This window comes from Bombina bombina, chromosome 6 (genome assembly GCF_027579735.1).
Source record: "Bombina bombina isolate aBomBom1 chromosome 6, aBomBom1.pri, whole genome shotgun sequence".
Classification (NCBI taxonomy): domain Eukaryota; kingdom Metazoa; phylum Chordata; class Amphibia; order Anura; family Bombinatoridae; genus Bombina; species Bombina bombina.
In genome coordinates this window covers 318,101,507-318,119,678 of record NC_069504.1, presented here as the reverse complement: position 1 = coordinate 318,119,678, position 18,172 = coordinate 318,101,507, and the positions used below count along the sequence as shown (strand labels likewise).

The 18,172-nt window shown below is 39.4% G+C and overlaps 1 protein-coding gene across 1 annotated transcript in view; it reads right to left on the bottom strand.

Moving 5' to 3' along the window:
- Window positions 1-18,172, bottom strand: part of MON2 (MON2 homolog, regulator of endosome-to-Golgi trafficking) — a 388,187-nt gene that overhangs the window by 5,652 nt on the left and 364,363 nt on the right. The window contains 2 exon segments of the mRNA XM_053719242.1: window positions 5,052-5,134; window positions 7,735-7,942. Coding sequence (XP_053575217.1) covers window positions 5,052-5,134; window positions 7,735-7,942 — 291 coding nt within the window.

The following is an 18,172-nucleotide window of genomic DNA, read 5'->3' as shown; positions in this document are numbered from 1 at the left end:
CACCATGCAGACTGAAATTTAACGGAAACATCTTTTCAAGAAAGGAAAAGTAGGACAAGGAAACCTTGACTACTCCTATTCCTCCTAGCACGGTCTGAAACTGAAACACACTCCACAGGAGAATCACAGAATAATAAAATGTACAGCATCCACGCCCAGTCGAGCTAAAACGCTTCTAAAATTGGAGCAGGAGAAATTCAAAAGGAAAATCACTGCATGCTCAGTCTCCTTGTCACCAGCACATCAACGCAGCCCCTAGAAATGGCGCCATTCGCGCTCTCCTAACGTCTTCTGATATAGTCAATTCAGAATAAAAGGAGCTGCCAGAATACAGATCCTGCATAAACATAATAATAATAAAGGTTATATCTGAGCCCCATAGACAGCTAACCTCTTCCTTGTTATAAAGAATGTTAACTCTAAGTCTCCAATCTCATGCATAAGTGCCTGCCACCAGCATCCATAAAAATATGTCCCATTTAAAAGCAGAAAGTCTTAACCCCTTCAGTGCCTGCCTTCCAGAACCCCCAGAAGAACAAAAGGCACTTACCTGCATTCTAGCCGTCCGGCAGTCAGACGACTCAAAGTATGAGAGGATGCTGCTCCTCACAGAGACCTGTGTAAAAAGAAAGACAGAGTAAACCTACTCAGGCTTTCTATACCAGGGCAGCAACATGTTAGGAAAGCGCAGCAAAGCACACTTCACAAGTTCCGAACTGCTTTAAAGCCACCACAGCCCTGCAAAAGAGACTAACGTGAAGTACAGCTATACCCAAATTGTGATGGAAGATAAGAGCAATCTTGCCCTGTCCGCAAAATAAAAAATCTTGATAGAAGAAACTTAATCAGGACACCTAATTTCTTCACCTCCTCCTTGCACTAGTTTTTTTTAGACGAGTTTTTGTTTATATAAACTTCTGCCACCTCTGCACCTTGTGTTATTTCCTTTTTCTCTTTTCCTTCGGTCGACTGGGGGTTGTGGGAAGGGGAGTGATACTTAACAGCTCTGCTGTGGTGCTCTTTGCCTCCTGCTGGCCAGGAGTAATATTCCCAACAGTAATTAATGATGATCCGTGGACTCACTGTGTCATTAGAAAGAACAATTGTTATTTCAGGTCTTTTTCTAAAAATGTTTTTTCTTAATTTCACTTATTCACTTATTTAGCTGAAGTCCCCAGACTTATGTAAACATATGCTTCGCTGGTTCTTTGTTTATATGCTTAAAATTCTATCCAGACTAAAATGTATGCTTCTAAAAGAAAATAATTACCCTAGTGAGCAATAAAGGCTTTAAAACTTCCATATACAAAAGATGCATTTGGACAGAATGGTGCAGCTAGAGTAGCAATACCATTTTACATACTCATACTGCCACATTCTCTAAGTTTAATTTATTTTTATTTTTTATAAACCGTAAAATTGGAAGCATATTTGTGCTGTGCGTTTATTACTGAGGTGGTGAGTGGATAAAAGCCTTGGTTAATGTTGGGCACAGGTATAATAAATACTGGCAATCCAAAGCATATTTAACAGAATGCCTATACTACAGTAAAGGTCAAAATTTGTATTTGCTGGTCACAATGTTGGGTTATAAGAAATATGAAACAGTATAAGACTGTAATATAAAATGTTTAATTATGTGTAGTTAAAAAACATTGCAAAATATGTTCATTATTTATTTTGTCCCCTTTTCCTATAATTTAATTCTGAAAATAGTTGCTTTTCTAAAATCATCTGAGTTTCTTAAGTGCTGCCATATTTGAACTTCGGTTTCCTGTTTTCTCTCTAATGCTGAGAACAATTATGGACAGATATAAAAAAGCAATAAAAGAAACTTCAAACAAGACTGAGTGGAACACAGGGCAGTAAAAGTTATTATTTAACAGGGTTTTCACACTGCCTTGTTTGCACAATATCTTTTATTGCCTGCTTTATATCCCTAATTAATCTCACTGAAGAGAGATAAATAGAAAACTTAAGTTAAAAATGACAGTCCCCATTACTTAATAGAAACTTTATACATATATTTTTTATTTTAGCATAAAAAACACACCTACATATTATTTTTAGGCTAATCTTTGTGTCTAGCATGTATTTACTGTTTAATACCCTTAATCTGATGTATCAATACATTTGAACTTATACAAGTTTTAAAGAGTCATGAAAGTGCATAAATATGTCTGCCTATTTTTGTTTGTATATGTGTGGACCCAGTCTGAGAGTGCCAACTATTACCAATTAACAGTTGTAAATAATTTTACATTAACAATTGAAAGGATGATTGCTAATGTAAATACACAGTAATACTGAATTCAATTGTATGCTTATAAAGAAACAGATATATTTGGATAGCCCTAGCTAAATGATTGTGCCCGGTTCTACATACTAACGAGTCAGTGATTGCTTGCACGTACAAACGTTACACATCAGATGCCCAAACCAACAGCAATATTACAAGGTGCCCAATTACCTGCAAGGAGGAAAGGTCTACTTACAATAGTGTAACACAGAATGAATGGACACCACAACATTCCAATACAAAACAAATTGTAACCATTATAGATACAATTTTATTCCAAAATTACTCTCACCAACTCTAAGTGCACTGATTTGAAGGATTATTAATATGCAAGAAAGCTAAAGGAGCTCACATGCAAAATTAATCCACTAACTGCACAAAGTATCAGATTAACTTGACTTTGTTTTACTATGCAAGGACATTTTTTACATAAGTTTTTCTTTTAACACTCTATGAATATATTTAACTCTCCAAATACATATTTATTCCAAACTACTACCATTAGAGCAATGTTTTGTGTTTACAATTAAGAAATAAAGCTGTGCTCTTATTTTGAAAAATGTCACCCTGGCTTCAACTTGGGCAAAATACTGTAAATTTGCCCGATTCATTTTACTCCTACAGGAAAAGGCTGAAAAACACTTCTTCTGCATGAACAGTGACTATGCAAGTAATAATGTTTTAGCTATTTGGTTGAGCTGTCTTTTAGAAAGACCAAACAAGTTCAAACTACAATCATGAGTAATTGAGATAAGTTATTCATTAAACAAAATAAGTTTTGTCCAAAACAAGCAAAACAGTTTCTTGTTAATCTGTTCAATATAATGATACATTAATAATGATATCAATATGTCTTAATTCACTAGCCTTTTCAGTTACCAATGAGAACACACAAATTATAGGACATGTATTGTACAAGATACTTTTTTTTAGTAACTGAAGTATGATGTTTAAAAAAACAAACAAAAAAAAAACCAAAACATGATGCCAGATATATTACACTAGAAAGGAGAAATCATATTTCATACAAAGTTTGCCAATAAACTGTAAAGCGTTGACTGGAAACAACCGTAGGACTATTTGGGAAGGCATGTTACAACAAACCAAATACTGATGAGCAGTGCACTAATGTTTTCCAAGAAATTCAGGACAAAGAATAGTGGGAGGAAGAGGGTATGATCGAAATTAGAGAAAAGCTGGTGGTGTGAGTCACAACAAAATCAAAAATATATAGGGAAATTAATTTGAAATGAAGTAAAGTTTAATGGATAACATAGATACAAAAGACTAAGCCAATGTCAGAAATTTTAAGTTAACCTCTCATTCTTTTGAGTGAGCAAGTCTCATACCCCATTTAACTCTCTCATGGTTACTGCCATTGGGAATATATTTAATGTATAAGAGTTACTAGCACCAAATAACTGTCCCTTATAGACCGCATACAACACGCACAATATGCGTTATTTACTAGAGTATAATACGGAACTAACATGAACATTCACAATGAAAATATTGCAAACAATAAAATGAAAAGCATTTACATTTAAGACTATATAAACAATACGCTTTATTGTCACAACTGTACTTCAGGCTAAGCTTTGGTAAGGGATACAGAATGCAGTGTTTTCCACAGAAACGGTGTCCAGCTGTGTGAATTATTATGTCGCCAATGGGGGCTGCATAATACTTTTAATTATTCTAACATTTTCTGCTATCTAAAGCACTAAGTAATTGCATCATTTCAAATAAATGTATTTAATGATAATTTGAGCAATAAACATTAAAATATTTTAATACTGGCCAATTTTAACCTATTTTTTAGCCCATTGTACTGCATAACATAGATCTATGTTGCAGCTTCAAGAAGCTCCAGTAGTCTTGGTTGTCAAGTGACAGCCAAGAGCTGATCTTCATGAGCTGTAGGCATCTGTCTTCATATGGTTAACAAAGCATGTTCGTTGCTACTGTCACCATATGAAGGCAGATTGCCAGATTGTTACAGACAATGACACAGATCCAATTTCACCTCCAGAACAACCTATAGTCTCTGGAGTTGGGTCCTTGTGTGAACGCTTGGGAGAGTGGGTTGATAATTTATTGCAAACCTTTGTGAGAAATTTACTGGGTTTTATTAGCCCACCCATTTATTATCAAATTTTCTTTGTTGTCTAAGTATCTTTATTTGAAAAAGCAGGAACGTAAGATTAGGATACGGACCATTTTTTTTTCAGCATCCTGGGGTCTGGCTCCTAAACTTACATTTCTGATTTTTCAAATAAAGATACCAAGACAACAAAGAAACAATGTTAATAGGAGTAAATACAAAATTTCATACTAGCATTTTTCATTATATGCTGGTTTTCTGAAACCTTTTTTAGTAAAAATTACTACTGTTCGATAATGCTTACTGTTAATGCAACTACTATGCAACAATTAATCTAACTATTGGGCGTTTCAAATTTAATATTTTATATCCCTTTATGGCAGCAAAACTATGTAATGAGATATTTAATTTAAGATATTTTGGTTAGAACAAGTCCTTTGAATAACAGTTACAAAATCTAAAACAAATTACAATCTTTCCTCACACTTACTATGTTTGTGCTATACTTAAATATCATGCAATTTTATTTATTTACATCAGAATACATTTATAAAACACAAATCCTACTCACTAATCCACTCATTTGAAGTTATTTTATCAGTACTGTAAGCAAAGTAAAACAAAATGCAAAATATAAAATGCTCTTACCATTTTCGGGGTGAGTTTTCTTTAGTGAATCAATAAGAGTGCTAACAGCCTTTAAAACAAATATGATTTCCGTTACACGCTGCCTGAAATGATTCAAACAAAGTTTAAATTAGAAATATATGATTTACTATATAGGAAAGTGCATTAAAGTACACACATTTTCTAAAGATATCTTCTAAAGCCTGTGTAATGAAATCAATTAAATGCCACCTGACACACCAAAATACATATCTTATGGCATAATGTCATATATTAAAGGGTTAAAAGCTAGATTTCATAGACTATGCATCCCATTAATTACTTATTACCTGCCTAAAGATATGCATTTTGAACTAAGATTCCTTCTCATGTCTTTCCTGCAATTTTCTCAGTAATGATAATTTCCTGTCCCCATTTTCAGATTTCTGCTAATATTCACCTGTTTCTCTTCAGCTAATGAACCCATTACTATGTTATAATCTTGTTTCTCTATGGCAGTTGGCTCCTCTACGTCTAGCATACATTTTGACATAGCCTAGCCCTATGTTAATTGGCGGAACATGTGACTTTAATGTAACCGGTGTAGCTACTCCCACTTGTAACTTGCTTTATTAACCCTTTGATGACAATCGGAACAAATTGAAATCCCGCTATCATGCACGCGATCGCAAGATTTCAATGATGGGATCGGGACGGGGGGCGTCCCTATGATGCTAAGCATGCCCTCCAGACCGCAATCGCATCCCGGAAACGCTGTTGGCTTCAGGACAGCCAAACGGATAGGACTTTTTATTTAATCCTAACGGCGCTAAATCCTGGTGCGGTTAGGACGGAATAGAATGTCAGAACAGCGTTAATAAGTTAAAAACAAAACAAAATACTGAAACACAGATTTTTAAAGACAAATAAAAACCAAAAGCTCAACTAAGTATGCCAGTAGCCACAACTCTGTTTAGTTATATATGTGACCAATACATTTCAGTAACAAAATGGCAGAAACCGTGTATGATATGTGCTCAATGCCAAAGTGCTTTCAAGAGTGAAAACTAGTGTTAAGACAGGGGAAAAACAAAGACAAGCTTAACTAATAAAACTATTTCATAGCTAATAATAAAATATTTTAAAGTTCCAATTACTATTACCACACTCCTCTCTTTCCTATTCACATGCACTCCGTTACTCTTATCTTCTAAACTCCCCTCTAGAACACTATATACATCATATACACCAGGCAACCCAAGCCTTTTTCCCTCACAAATCTTACTCTCACTTCTGTTATCACTAGCTGTTGGAGATATGGTACCAAATCTAGGCCTTCTACCTTCCTCAAATGTTCACAACATTGCCCTTCCTTGACAACTTCTCCTTTAGCAACCCTATATCTATTATCTGTAATCCCTTAACCATCTCCTTCTCTCATAGACTTCTCTGGCACCGCAACTACTGAAAACCATTTATTTCATGAATGAATCCTACTCCTCTGCAGACTCTTACCTCTCTCTGACCATAGAAAGTTGAATTTAGGCCTATGGCCAGATTATCAATAATTCAATCCTATCATCTTTTATCTACAGGCCTTTGACTACTTTGGTATCAGTAGGAAAACGTTTTAAATGTTGTTTCCATAATGTTTCTAATGTACCTGCTTTCATTTTCATGATGTGTTTGTTGTAGCTATGCAGTTATTTGGAATATGCCGATGCTCTTTAAAAAGCTATATTATAATAATATTTTCTCAATTAGAGCATGACTTTTGTTGTAATAAACTGGATTCATTGTTAGTTTAGAATAAACCATGTATGCTAAGAAGCCATTTTACTTATGGTAATCACTAATAGAAGGATATTTTAAAACCTGTATTTTCATAATTTAAACATAATTTATCTGAAATAAGCATTCAACCCCTTCACTGCTTAGCATTTTTCACACCCTTGTGCAAAGCTGATTTAGAGCTTTTTATTTTTTTTACTGCTTCCATGTAAACACTATAGTAAGTCATATTCCAGTAAGTGACCCACACAGAAATTATATATAAATATATATATATATATTTGTGTTACTATTTTAGTAAATAACATTGGAATTAGCCAGATGACCACTGCTGTGACATACTGGCTTATGGGGTTGTAATAAAAACTAGAGCGGCCCCTTGTGCCAGAGTAGAAACAAAAGATTTTTTTTTGCCAGGTCATTGTCTGCACCTCAGTTTTCACTTGACTTTTCAGACAAAATTTAAAAAAGTTTTTTAAATGAGACTTATCCACTATAAAACAAACTTTATGGTGGCTCTAAATATTTTTTTTTACTTTTTATTATATATGCCTAAAGCTATTTTTAGGCGTAAAACCTTGTGTATTAACTTTTTTTTATTCAAGTGGGGGTTGGCACTTTTCAAGACCCATACCACGTGATTCTCTTTCAATGATCCCTGGCCTGTATTGCGTGTAATTTGCATGAGGAGGATGCCACAGGTCACGTTGCGCATGACGTGGCATCCTTGTCATGTGCATCGAAGTCAATAACAAAATAAAAGCCCAAGTCTCTCTATTTATGAGAGATAACGACAGTAAAATCAAGACCTTCTACAATAAAATAGTATATACAGACCATACCCAATAAATTGCAACGCATCATAAAGACAAAGAAAAATGTAAATAAATAGTATGTTTTAAGTACAAATATATAGTGTCTGTACTTTAATTACCTTGGAAGAGGGCATTTACCACTCAGTCGTTCATCATCTATGTAGCGGTGAAGTACATCTTGCGATCTTTTGAGGAGAACTGAGAGCGCCATTCTAGAAATATACCCTTCTTGTGGTGTGCTTACTTTATTGCTGAATGAAAACTGGAGCAGCGTCTCAAAACACATTTTAGAAAACTCTTCTCGCATTCTGATGTCTATTTCTGCTTCTGCAAAACAGAGAACAACAAATGTGTACATAAGAAAACAGATTACTATAATAAACATATTATAAAACTATAGATTTGAATAGACAAATATATTGTAGAAACAATGCAAGAACCTAAACAATTATTTCTATGTTATAAAATATTTTACACATTTCACGTAAAGAGATTATCCTGGTTTTATAAATTATAAAGTCCTTTTGATTAATCACTAATGTGGATGAATAACTGCAAAAGGGGAGGTGAAGAACAAAGAATTTGGTCAGGGGGTATTGAGGGACTCTAATCAATCCATCAATTTTGGTTATAAAGTAATAAAATGCCTTTGAGGAGAGCCAGAAGTTAATTAGAAATAAAACAGGGAGAAGTGATGATATTGATGGGGGAATTGCCTCTGAAAGATTTCTCTATAGAAACCTTTAACCTATTAGACTGCAAAAAAAAAAAAAAGAAGAAGATAGTTTGTTAAATGTGTCACAAGTGAAAACGAGAGGAATTTTCTTTCCCTTCTCGGTGGCGTTATATCCAGGAGATCAATCTTAAAAAAGGTTCAAAACACAGTACACAAAAAAGGTTTAGAGTGGTAACTAAAAAATGTGCATCTAACTCACACCCTTGACATATTACCTCCAGAACACTTAACATATGACTCAAATTTAAACAACTCTGTTGAGAAGCACAACATTTTCACTTTGACATTTCAGTAATAAACCAAAATGCTTCTGCTCAGCACTGCTTAATTATTTCCCTAAAAGCGCTGTGTGGTAGCATCAGTAGCCAAGAGCCTTAGAGAATCTGGGTGTTGGTGAAGGTGTAGAGTTTAAGCAGGAGAGAACATTTAAATTTTAAGTAAAGTAAGTCAGCAAGTGTAGTGTATGTGACTTGAAATCCAATAGTTTATCTTTAAATCTGGCTGGATTTAAAAACAGAATTTATGTTTACCTGATAAATTTCTTTCTCCTACGGTGTATCCGGTCCACGGCTTCATCCTTACTTGTGGGATATTCTCTTCCCCTACAGGAAGTGGCAAAGAGAGCACACAGCAGAGCTGTCCATATAGCTCCACTCAGGCTCCGCCCCCCCAGTCATTCAACCGACGGTTAGGAAAAAAAGGAGAACCATAAGGTGCAGTGGTGACTGTAGTTTACAAAAAATAAATTTAAACCTGACCAAAATGCCAGGGCGGGCCGTGGATACACCGTAGGAGAAAGAAATTTATCAGGTAAACATAAATTCTGTTTTCTCCTACATTGGTGTATCCGGTCCACGGCTTCATCCTTACTTGTGGGAACCAATACCAAAGCTTTAGGACACGGATGAAGGGAGGGAACAAGTCAGGTAACCTAAACGGAAGGCAACACTGCTTGCAAAACCTTTCTCCCAAAAATAGCCTCCGAAGAAGCAAAAGTAATGAATTTGTAAAATTTGGCAAACGTATGCAGTGAAGACCAAGTCGCTGCCTTACAAATCTGTTCAACAGAAGCCTCATTCTTGGAAGCCCATGTGGAAGCCACAGCTCTAGTAGAGTGAGCTGTAATTCGTTCAGGAGGCTGCCTTCCAGCAGTCTCATAAGCCAACCGGATGATGCTTTTCAGCCAGAAAGACAGAGAGGTCGCAGTCGCCTTTTGACTTCTCCTCTTGCCAGAATAGACGACAAACAAGGACGATGTTTGTCTGAAGTCTTTAGTTGCTTTTAGATAAAACTTTAAAGCACGAACCCCATCAAGATGGTGTAACAGACGTTCCTTGTTAGAAACTGGATTAGGACACAGAGAAGGAACAACTATTTCCTGGTTGATATTCTTATTGGAAACCACTTTTGGAAGAAAACCAGGTTTGGTACGTAAAACAACCTTATCTGTATGAAACACCAGATAGGGTGAATTACACTGCAAAGCAGACAATTCAGAAACTCTTCTAGCAGAAGAAATAGCTACAAAAAAACAAAACTTTCCAAGATAGTAACTTAATATCTATGGAATGTAGAGGTTCAAACGGAACCCCTTGAAGAACTGAAATAACTAAATTTAGACTCCATGGAGGAGCCACAGGCCTGTAGACAGGCTTGATTCTGACTAAAGCCTGTACAAACCCTGAATATCTGGCATGGCTGCCAGAGGCTTGTGTAACCAAACAGACAGAGCAGATATCTGTCCCTTAAAAGAACTAGCTGACAGACCTTTCTCCAATCCTTCTTGGAGAAAAGATAGTATCCTTGGAATCCTAATCTTACTCCATGAGTAACCCTTGGATTCGCACCAGCAAAGATATTTCCGCCATATCTTATGGTAAATTTTCCTGGTGACAGGCTTTCTAGCCTGGATCAGAGTATCTATAACTGATTCCGAAACCCCACGTTTAGCTAGAATCAAGAGTTCAATCTCCAAGCAGTCAGTTGCAGAGAAACTAGGTTTGGATGTTCGAATCGACCTTGAATTAGAAGGTCCTGCCTCAAAGGCAGCTTCCATGGTGGAACCGATGACATATTCACCAGGTCTGCATACCAAGTCCTGCGTGGCCACGCAGGAGCTATTAGAATTACCGAAGCCTTCTCCTGCTTGATCCTGGCTACTAGCCGGGGGAGAAGGGGAAACGGTGGAAAGACATAAGCTAGATTGAACGACCAAGGCGCTACTAAGGTATCTACCAATGTCGCCTTGGGATCCCTGGACCTGGACCCGTAACGTGTAACTTTGAAGTTCTGACGTGACGCCATCAGATCCAGATCTGTAATGCCCCATAGCTGGGTCAGCTGAGCAAAAAAACCTCCGGGTGGAGTTCCCACTCCCCAGGATGGAAAGTCTGAAGACTCAGATAATCCGCTTCCCAGTTGTCCACTCCTGGGATGTGAATTGCTGATAGATGGCAGGAGTGATCCTCTGCCCATTTGATGATCTTGGATACCTCCCTCATCGCCAGGGAACTCTTTGTTCCCCCCTGATGATTGATGTACGCAACAGTCGTCAATTTGTCCGACTGAAAACTGATGAATTTGGCCTCCGCTAGTTGAGGCCATGCCTGGAGCGCATTGAATATCGCTCTCAATTCCAAAATGTTTATAGGGAGAAGAAATTCTTCCCGAGACCATAGACCCTGAACCTTCAGGGACTTCCAGACCGCGCCCCAGCCTAAGAGGCTGGCGTCGGTCGTGACAATGATCCACTTCGGTCTTCGGAAACTCATTCCCTGAGACAGGTGATCCTGAGACAACCACCAGAGGAGTGAGTCTCTGGTTTGCTGGTCCATCTGAATCTGGGGAGAAAAATCTGCATAATCCCCATTCCACTGTTTGAGCATGCACAGTTGCAATGGTCTTAAATGAATTCGAGCAAAAGGAACCACGTCCATTGCCGCAATCATTAGTCCTGTTACCTCCATGCACTGAGCTATGGAGGGTTGAGGAATGGATTGAAGAACTCGACAAGTGTTCAAAAGTTTTAGTTTCCTGACCTCTGTCAGAAAGATTTTCATTTCTACCGAGTCTATTATTGTTCCCAGGAAGGGAACCCTTGTGAACGGGGACAGAGAACTTTTTTCTATGTTCACCTTCCACCCGTGAGACCTTAGAAAGGCTAGAACAATGTCCGTATGAGCCCTTGCTTTGTGAAAAGACGACGCCTGTATTAAATGTCATCTAGTTAAGGTGCTACTGCAATGCCCCTTGGCCTTAGCACCGCTAGAAGGGACCCTAGCACCTTTGTGAAAATTCTCGGAGCAGTGGCCAATCCGAAGGGAAGAGCCACGAACTGGTAATCCGAATGGTTTCCATTTGGAATGATGGAACTCTGAGTAATTGGTCTAGGATCTTTAAATCCAGAATTGGCCTGAAAGTTCCTTCCTTTTTGGGAACTACAAACAGGTTTGAGTAAAATCCCAGTCCTTGTTCTGCTGTTGGAACTGGGTTTATCACTCCCATTTTTAAAAGGTACTCTACGCAATGTAAGAATGCCTGTCTCTCTATCTGGTCTAAAGATAAGCGAGACAAGTGGAACCTTCCCCTTGGAGGAAGGTCCTTGAATTCTAGAAGATACCCCTGAGAGACAATTTCTAGTGCCCAGGGGTCCGGAACATCTCTTGCCCAGGCTTGAGCAAAGAGAGAAAATCTGCCCCCTACTAGATCCGGTCCCGGATCGGGGGCTACCCCTTCATGCTGTCTTGGTAGCAGCAGCAGGTCTTTTGGCCTGTTTACCCTTGTTCCAGCCTTGCAATGGTTTCCATGCTGGTTTGGGCTGGGGTGCGTTACCCTCTTGCCTAGTGGCTGTAGAGGTAGAAGCCGGTCCGTTCCTGAAATTGCGAAAGGAACGAAAATTAGACTTATTTTTAACTTTGAAAGGTCTATCCTGTGGAAGGGCATGGCCCTTTCCCCCAGTGATATCTGAAATAATTTCTTTCAACTCTGGCCCGAATAGGGTCTTACCTTGAAAGGAATATTAAACAATTTTGTTTTGGACGACACATCCGCCGACCACGATTTTAGTCAAAGCGCTCTACGCGCCACTATTGCAAAACCAGAATTTTTCGCCGCTAATTTAGCTAACTGAAAAGCGGCATCTGTAATGAAAGAATTAGCCAACTTCAGGGCGTGAATTCTATCCATGACTTCATCCTAAGAAGTCTCCTTCTGGAGCGAGTTTTCTAATTCCTCAAACCAAAAAGCAGCTGCAGTGGTTACAGGAATAATGCAGGAAATTGGTTGAAGAAGAAAACCTTGTTGAACAAAAATTTTCTTAAATAAACCTTCTAATTTTTTATCCATAGGATCTTTGAAAGCGCCACTGTCTTCTATTGGTATAGTTGTGCGCTTAGCTAGCTTTGAAACTGCCCCCTCTATCTTAGGGACCGTCTGCCACGCGTCCCTTCCAGGGTCAACAATGGGGAACATTTTCTTAAATATAGGAGGGGGAACAAAAGGTACACCTGGTTTCTCCCACTCCTTATTCACTATATCCGCCACCCTCTTAGGTATCGGAAACGCATCAGTGTGTACTGGGACCTCTAAGAATTTATCCATTTTACACAATTTTTCTGGGACCACCAAAGGGTCACAATCATCAAGAGTAGCCAGGACCTCCTTAAGTAGAGCGCGGAGGTGTTCTAGCTTAAATTTAAATGCTATGGTATCAGGCTCTGCCTGCTGAGAAACTTTTCCTGTGTCAGAAATTTCTCCCTCAGACAAGCCCTCCCTCACCGCCAAGTCAGATTGATGTGAGGGCACTACAGATAAATTATCCTCTGCGTCTACTTGCTCATTTTCTGTATTTAAAACTGAGCAATCACGCTTCCTAGGAAAGCTGGCAGTTTGGATAAAAATGCTGCGATAGAATTATCCATTACTGCTGCTAACTGTTGCATAGTAATCGCAAATGGTGTACTGGGCATCGCCTGCGCGGGCATAGCTGGTGTTGACACAGAAGGAGAGGAAAGCAAGCTATTTTCACTACCTTCAGCTAAAGAATCATCTTGGGCTATATTTTTAAGTGTGATTGTACTGTCCTTAAGCTGTTTGGACGCTATGGCACACTTCACACATAAATTTAATGGGGGAACCACCTTGGCCTTTGGACATACAGAACATAGGCTATCTGAATACTCAGACATGTTTAACAGACTTAAACAGAACTATAATGCAATAAAAACTATTTTTGACAAAAACGTTACTGTCTCTTTAAATAATAAAAAAACACACTTTTTTACTGAAATATGAAAAAACCATGAAATAAACATCCGATTTTAATGAAATTTTCACCACAGAGTCTTAATGCTTTGAAAAGATTGCACACAAATTTTCAGATCAATTAACCCCTTAATGCACACTTTTTTACTGAAACATAAAAAAAACCATGAAATAAAAATCCGATTTTAATGAAATTTTCACCACAGAGTCTTAATGCTTTGAAAAGATTGCACACAAATTTTCAGATCAATTAACCCCTTAATGCCCAAACCGGAGTTAATAACAGTTATTAACCAGTTAACACACTACAGTACTAGCCACAGATTTCACTGTAGCCTTTTACCTTCATTAGGGATTATTTTAGCAGGAAATAAGCCTCCCTGGAGTCTTTTATGATGCCTCTTGACTCCCCACATGAAGCTGCATGGATTGAATAGGCAAAAACAACTGCACAATTTAGGCCTAAAAATTAGGCCTCCTCCCTCTTCATTCTAGAGTAGAGGGGCCTTTCTGACTAGATTTAGGTGTCCAAATAAGTGCCAGGCCGAAATTAAACCCCAAAAGTGTTTTAAAGTCTGAAAAAACACCTTATTTATAGTGAAAAACATGCTAAAAAGCAATCGATTTTAAAGCCCACAATAGTGTCAACCAGCAAAGAGCCCTAAATATAAGCCATCATTTTATACAGAGTCTATTAGAAAAAAATGGCTCACCAATCCCAGAGGGAATTTCTGACAGTCTTCTAGCATTACATGGTCTTGTTAGAAAAATGACTGATCATACCTGAAGCAGTTAAGCCTGCAAACTGTTCCCCCCAACTGATGTTCTCTGGTTAACAGTCCTGCGTGGGAACAGCAATGGATTTTAGTTACTGGTGCTAAAATCATATTCCTCTTAGCAGAAATCTTCATCACTTTCTGCTGTAGAGTAAATAGTACAAACCGGCACTATTTTAAAATAACAAACTCTTGATAGAAGAAATAAAAAACTACAACTAACACCACATACTCTTTACCACCCCCGTGGAGATGCTACTTGTTCAGAGCGGCAAAGAGAATGACTGGGGGGGCGGAGCCTGAGGGGAGCTATATGGACAGCTCTGCTGTGTGCTCTCTTTGCCACTTCCTGTAGGGGAAGAGAATATCCCACAAGTAAGGATGAAGCCGTGGACCGGATACACCAATATAGGAGAAAAACATAATTTATGCTTACCTGATAAATTCCTTTCTTCTGTTGTGTGATCAGTCCACGGGTCATCATTACTTCTGGGATATTATCTGCTCCCCTACAGGAAGTGCAAGAGGATTCACCCAGCAGAGTTGCTATATAGCTCCTCCCCTCTACGTCACCTCCAGTCATTCGACCAAAGACCAACGAGAAAGGAGAAACCAAGGGTGTAGTGGTGACTGAATTATAATTTAAAAAATATGTACCTGCCTTAAAAAACAGGGCGGGCCGTGGACTGATCACACAACAGAAGAAAGGAATTTATCAGGTAAGCATAAATTATGTTTTCTTCTGTTATGTGTGATCAGTCCACGGGTCATCATTACTTCTGGGATACCAATACCAAAGCAAAAGTACACGGATGACGGGAGGGATAGGCAGGCTCATTATACAGAAGGAACCACTGCCTGAAGAACCTTTCTCCCAAAAATAGCCTCCGAAGAAGCAAAAGTGTCAAATTTGTAAAATTTGGAAAAAGTATGAAGCGAAGACCAAGTTGCAGCCTTGCAAATCTGTTCAACAGAGGCCTCATTCTTAAAGGCCCAAGTGGAAGCCACAGCTCTAGTGGAATGAGCTGTAATTCTTTCAGGAGGCTGCTGTCCAGCAGTCTCATAGGCTAAACGTATTATGCTACGAAGCCAAAAAGAGAGAGAGGTAGCAGAAGCTTTTTGACCTCTCCTCTGTCCAGAATAAACGACAAACAGGGAAGAAGTTTGGCGAAAATCTTTAGTTGCCTGCAAGTAGAACTTGAGGGCACGAACTACATCCAGATTGTGTAGAAGACGTTCCTTCTTTGAAGAAGGATTTGGACACAAGGATGGAACAACAATCTCTTGATTGATATTCCTGTTAGTGACTACCTTAGGTAAGAACCCAGGTTTAGTACGCAGAACTACCTTGTCTGAGTGAAAGATCAGATAAGGAGAATCACAATGTAGGGCTGATAACTCAGAGACTCTTCGAGCCGAGGAAATAGCCATTAAAAATAGAACTTTCCAAGATAACAATTTTATATCAATGGAATGAAGGGGTTCAAACGGAACACCCTGTAAAACGTTAAGAACTAAGTTTAAACTCCATGGCGGAGCAACAGTTTTAAACACAGGCTTGATCCTAGCTAAAGCCTGACAAAAAACCTGGATGTCTGAATTTTCTGACAGACGCCTGTGTAACAGGATGGACAGAGCTGAGATCTGTCCCTTTAATGAGCTAGCCGATAAACCCTTTTCTAAACCTTCTTGTAGAAAAGACAATATCCTAGGAATCCTAACCTAACTCCAGGAGTAATCTTTGGATTCACACCAGTATAGGTATTTACGCCATATTTTATGGTAAATCTTTCTGGTAACAGGCTTCCTAGCCTGTATCAGGGTATCAATAACCGACTCAGAAAAACCACGTTTTGATAAAATCAAGCGTTCAATTTCCAAGCAGTCAGCTTCAGAGAAGTTAGACTTTGATGATTGAATGGACCCTGAATCAGAAGGTCCTGTCTTAGAGGTAGAGACCAAGGCGGACAGGATGACATGTCCACTAGATCTGCATACCAAGTCCTGCGCGGCCATGCAGGCGCTATTAGAATCACTGATGCTCTCTCCTGTTTGATTTTGGCAATCAATCGAGGAAGCAGTGGGAAGGGTGGAAATACATAAGCCATCCCGAAGTTCCAAGGTGCTGTCAAAGCATCTATCAGAACCGCTCCCGGATCCCTGGATCTGGATCCGTAGCGAGGAAGTTTGGCGTTCTGGCGAGACGCCATGAGATCTATCTCTGGTTTGCCCCAACGTTGAAGTATTTGGGCAAAGACCTCCGGATGAAGTTCCCACTCCCCCGGATGAAGAGTCTGGCGACTCAAGAAATCCGCCTCCCAGTTCTCCACTCCCGGGATGTGGATTGCTGACAGGTGGCAAGAGTGAGACTCTGCCCAGCGAAATATCTTTGATACCTCTATCATTGCTAGGGAGCTTCTTGTCCCTCCTTGATGGTTGATGTAAGCTACAGTCGTGATGTTGTCCGACTGAAACCTGATGAACCCCCGAGTCTTTAACTGGGGCCAAGATAGAAGGGCATTGAGAACTGCTCTCAATTCCAGAATGTTTATTGGCAGGAGACTTTCCTCCTGACTCCATTGTCCCTGAGCCTTCAGAGAATTCCAGACAGCGCCCCAACCTAGAAGGCTGGCGTCTGTTGTTACAATTGTCCAGTCCGGCCTGCTGAACGGCATCCCCCTGGACAGATGTGGCCGAGAAAGCCACCATAGAAGAGAGTTTCTGGTCTCTTGATCCAGATTCAGAGTGGGGGACAAATCTGAGTAATCCCCATTCCACTGACTCAGCATGCACAATTGCAGCGGTCTGAGATGTAGGCGTGCAAAGGGAACTATGTCCATTGCAGCTACCATTAAGCCGATCACCTCCATGCATTGAGCTACTGACGGGAGTTGAATGGAATGAAGGACACGGCATGCATTTAGAAGCTTTGTTAATCTGTCTTCTGTCAGATAAATCCTCATTTCTACAGAATCTATAAGAGTCCCCAAGAATGGAACTCTTGTGAGAGGAAAGAGAGAACTCTTCTTTTCGTTTACTTTCCATCCATGCGACCTTAGAAATGCCAGAACTAACTCTGTATGAGACTTGGCAGTTTGAAAGCTTGAAGCTTGTATCAGAATGTCGTCTAGGTACGGAGCTACCGAAATTCCTCGCGGTCTTAGTACCGCCAGAAGGACACCCAGAACCTTTGTAAAGATTCTTGGAGCCGTAGCCAATCCGAATGGAAGGGCTACAAACTGGTAATGCCTGTTTAAGAAGGCAAACCTTAGATACCGGTAATGATCTTTGTGAATCGGTATGTGAAGGTAAGCATCCTTTAAATCCACTGTGGTCATGTACTGACCCTCTTGGATCATGGGTAAGATTGTCCGAATAGTTTCCATTTTGAACGATGGAACTCTTAGGAATTTGTTTAGGATCTTTAAATCCAAGATTGGCCTGAAAGTTCCCTCTTTTTTGGGAACCACAAACAGGTTTGAGTAAAACCCTTGTCCTTGTTCCGACCGCGGAACCGGATGGATCACTCCCATTAATAATAGATCTTGTACACAGCGTAGAAACGCGTCCTTCTTTATTTGGTTTGTTGACAACCTTGACAGATGAAATCTCCCTTTTGGGGGAGAGAATTTGAAGTCTAGAAGGTATCCCTGAGATATGATCTCTAGCGCCCAGGGATCCTGGACATCTCTTGCCCAAGCCTGGGCGAAGAGAGAGAGTCTGCCCCCCACTAGATCCGGTCCCGGATCGGGGGCCCTCGGTTCATGCTGTCTTTGAGGCAGC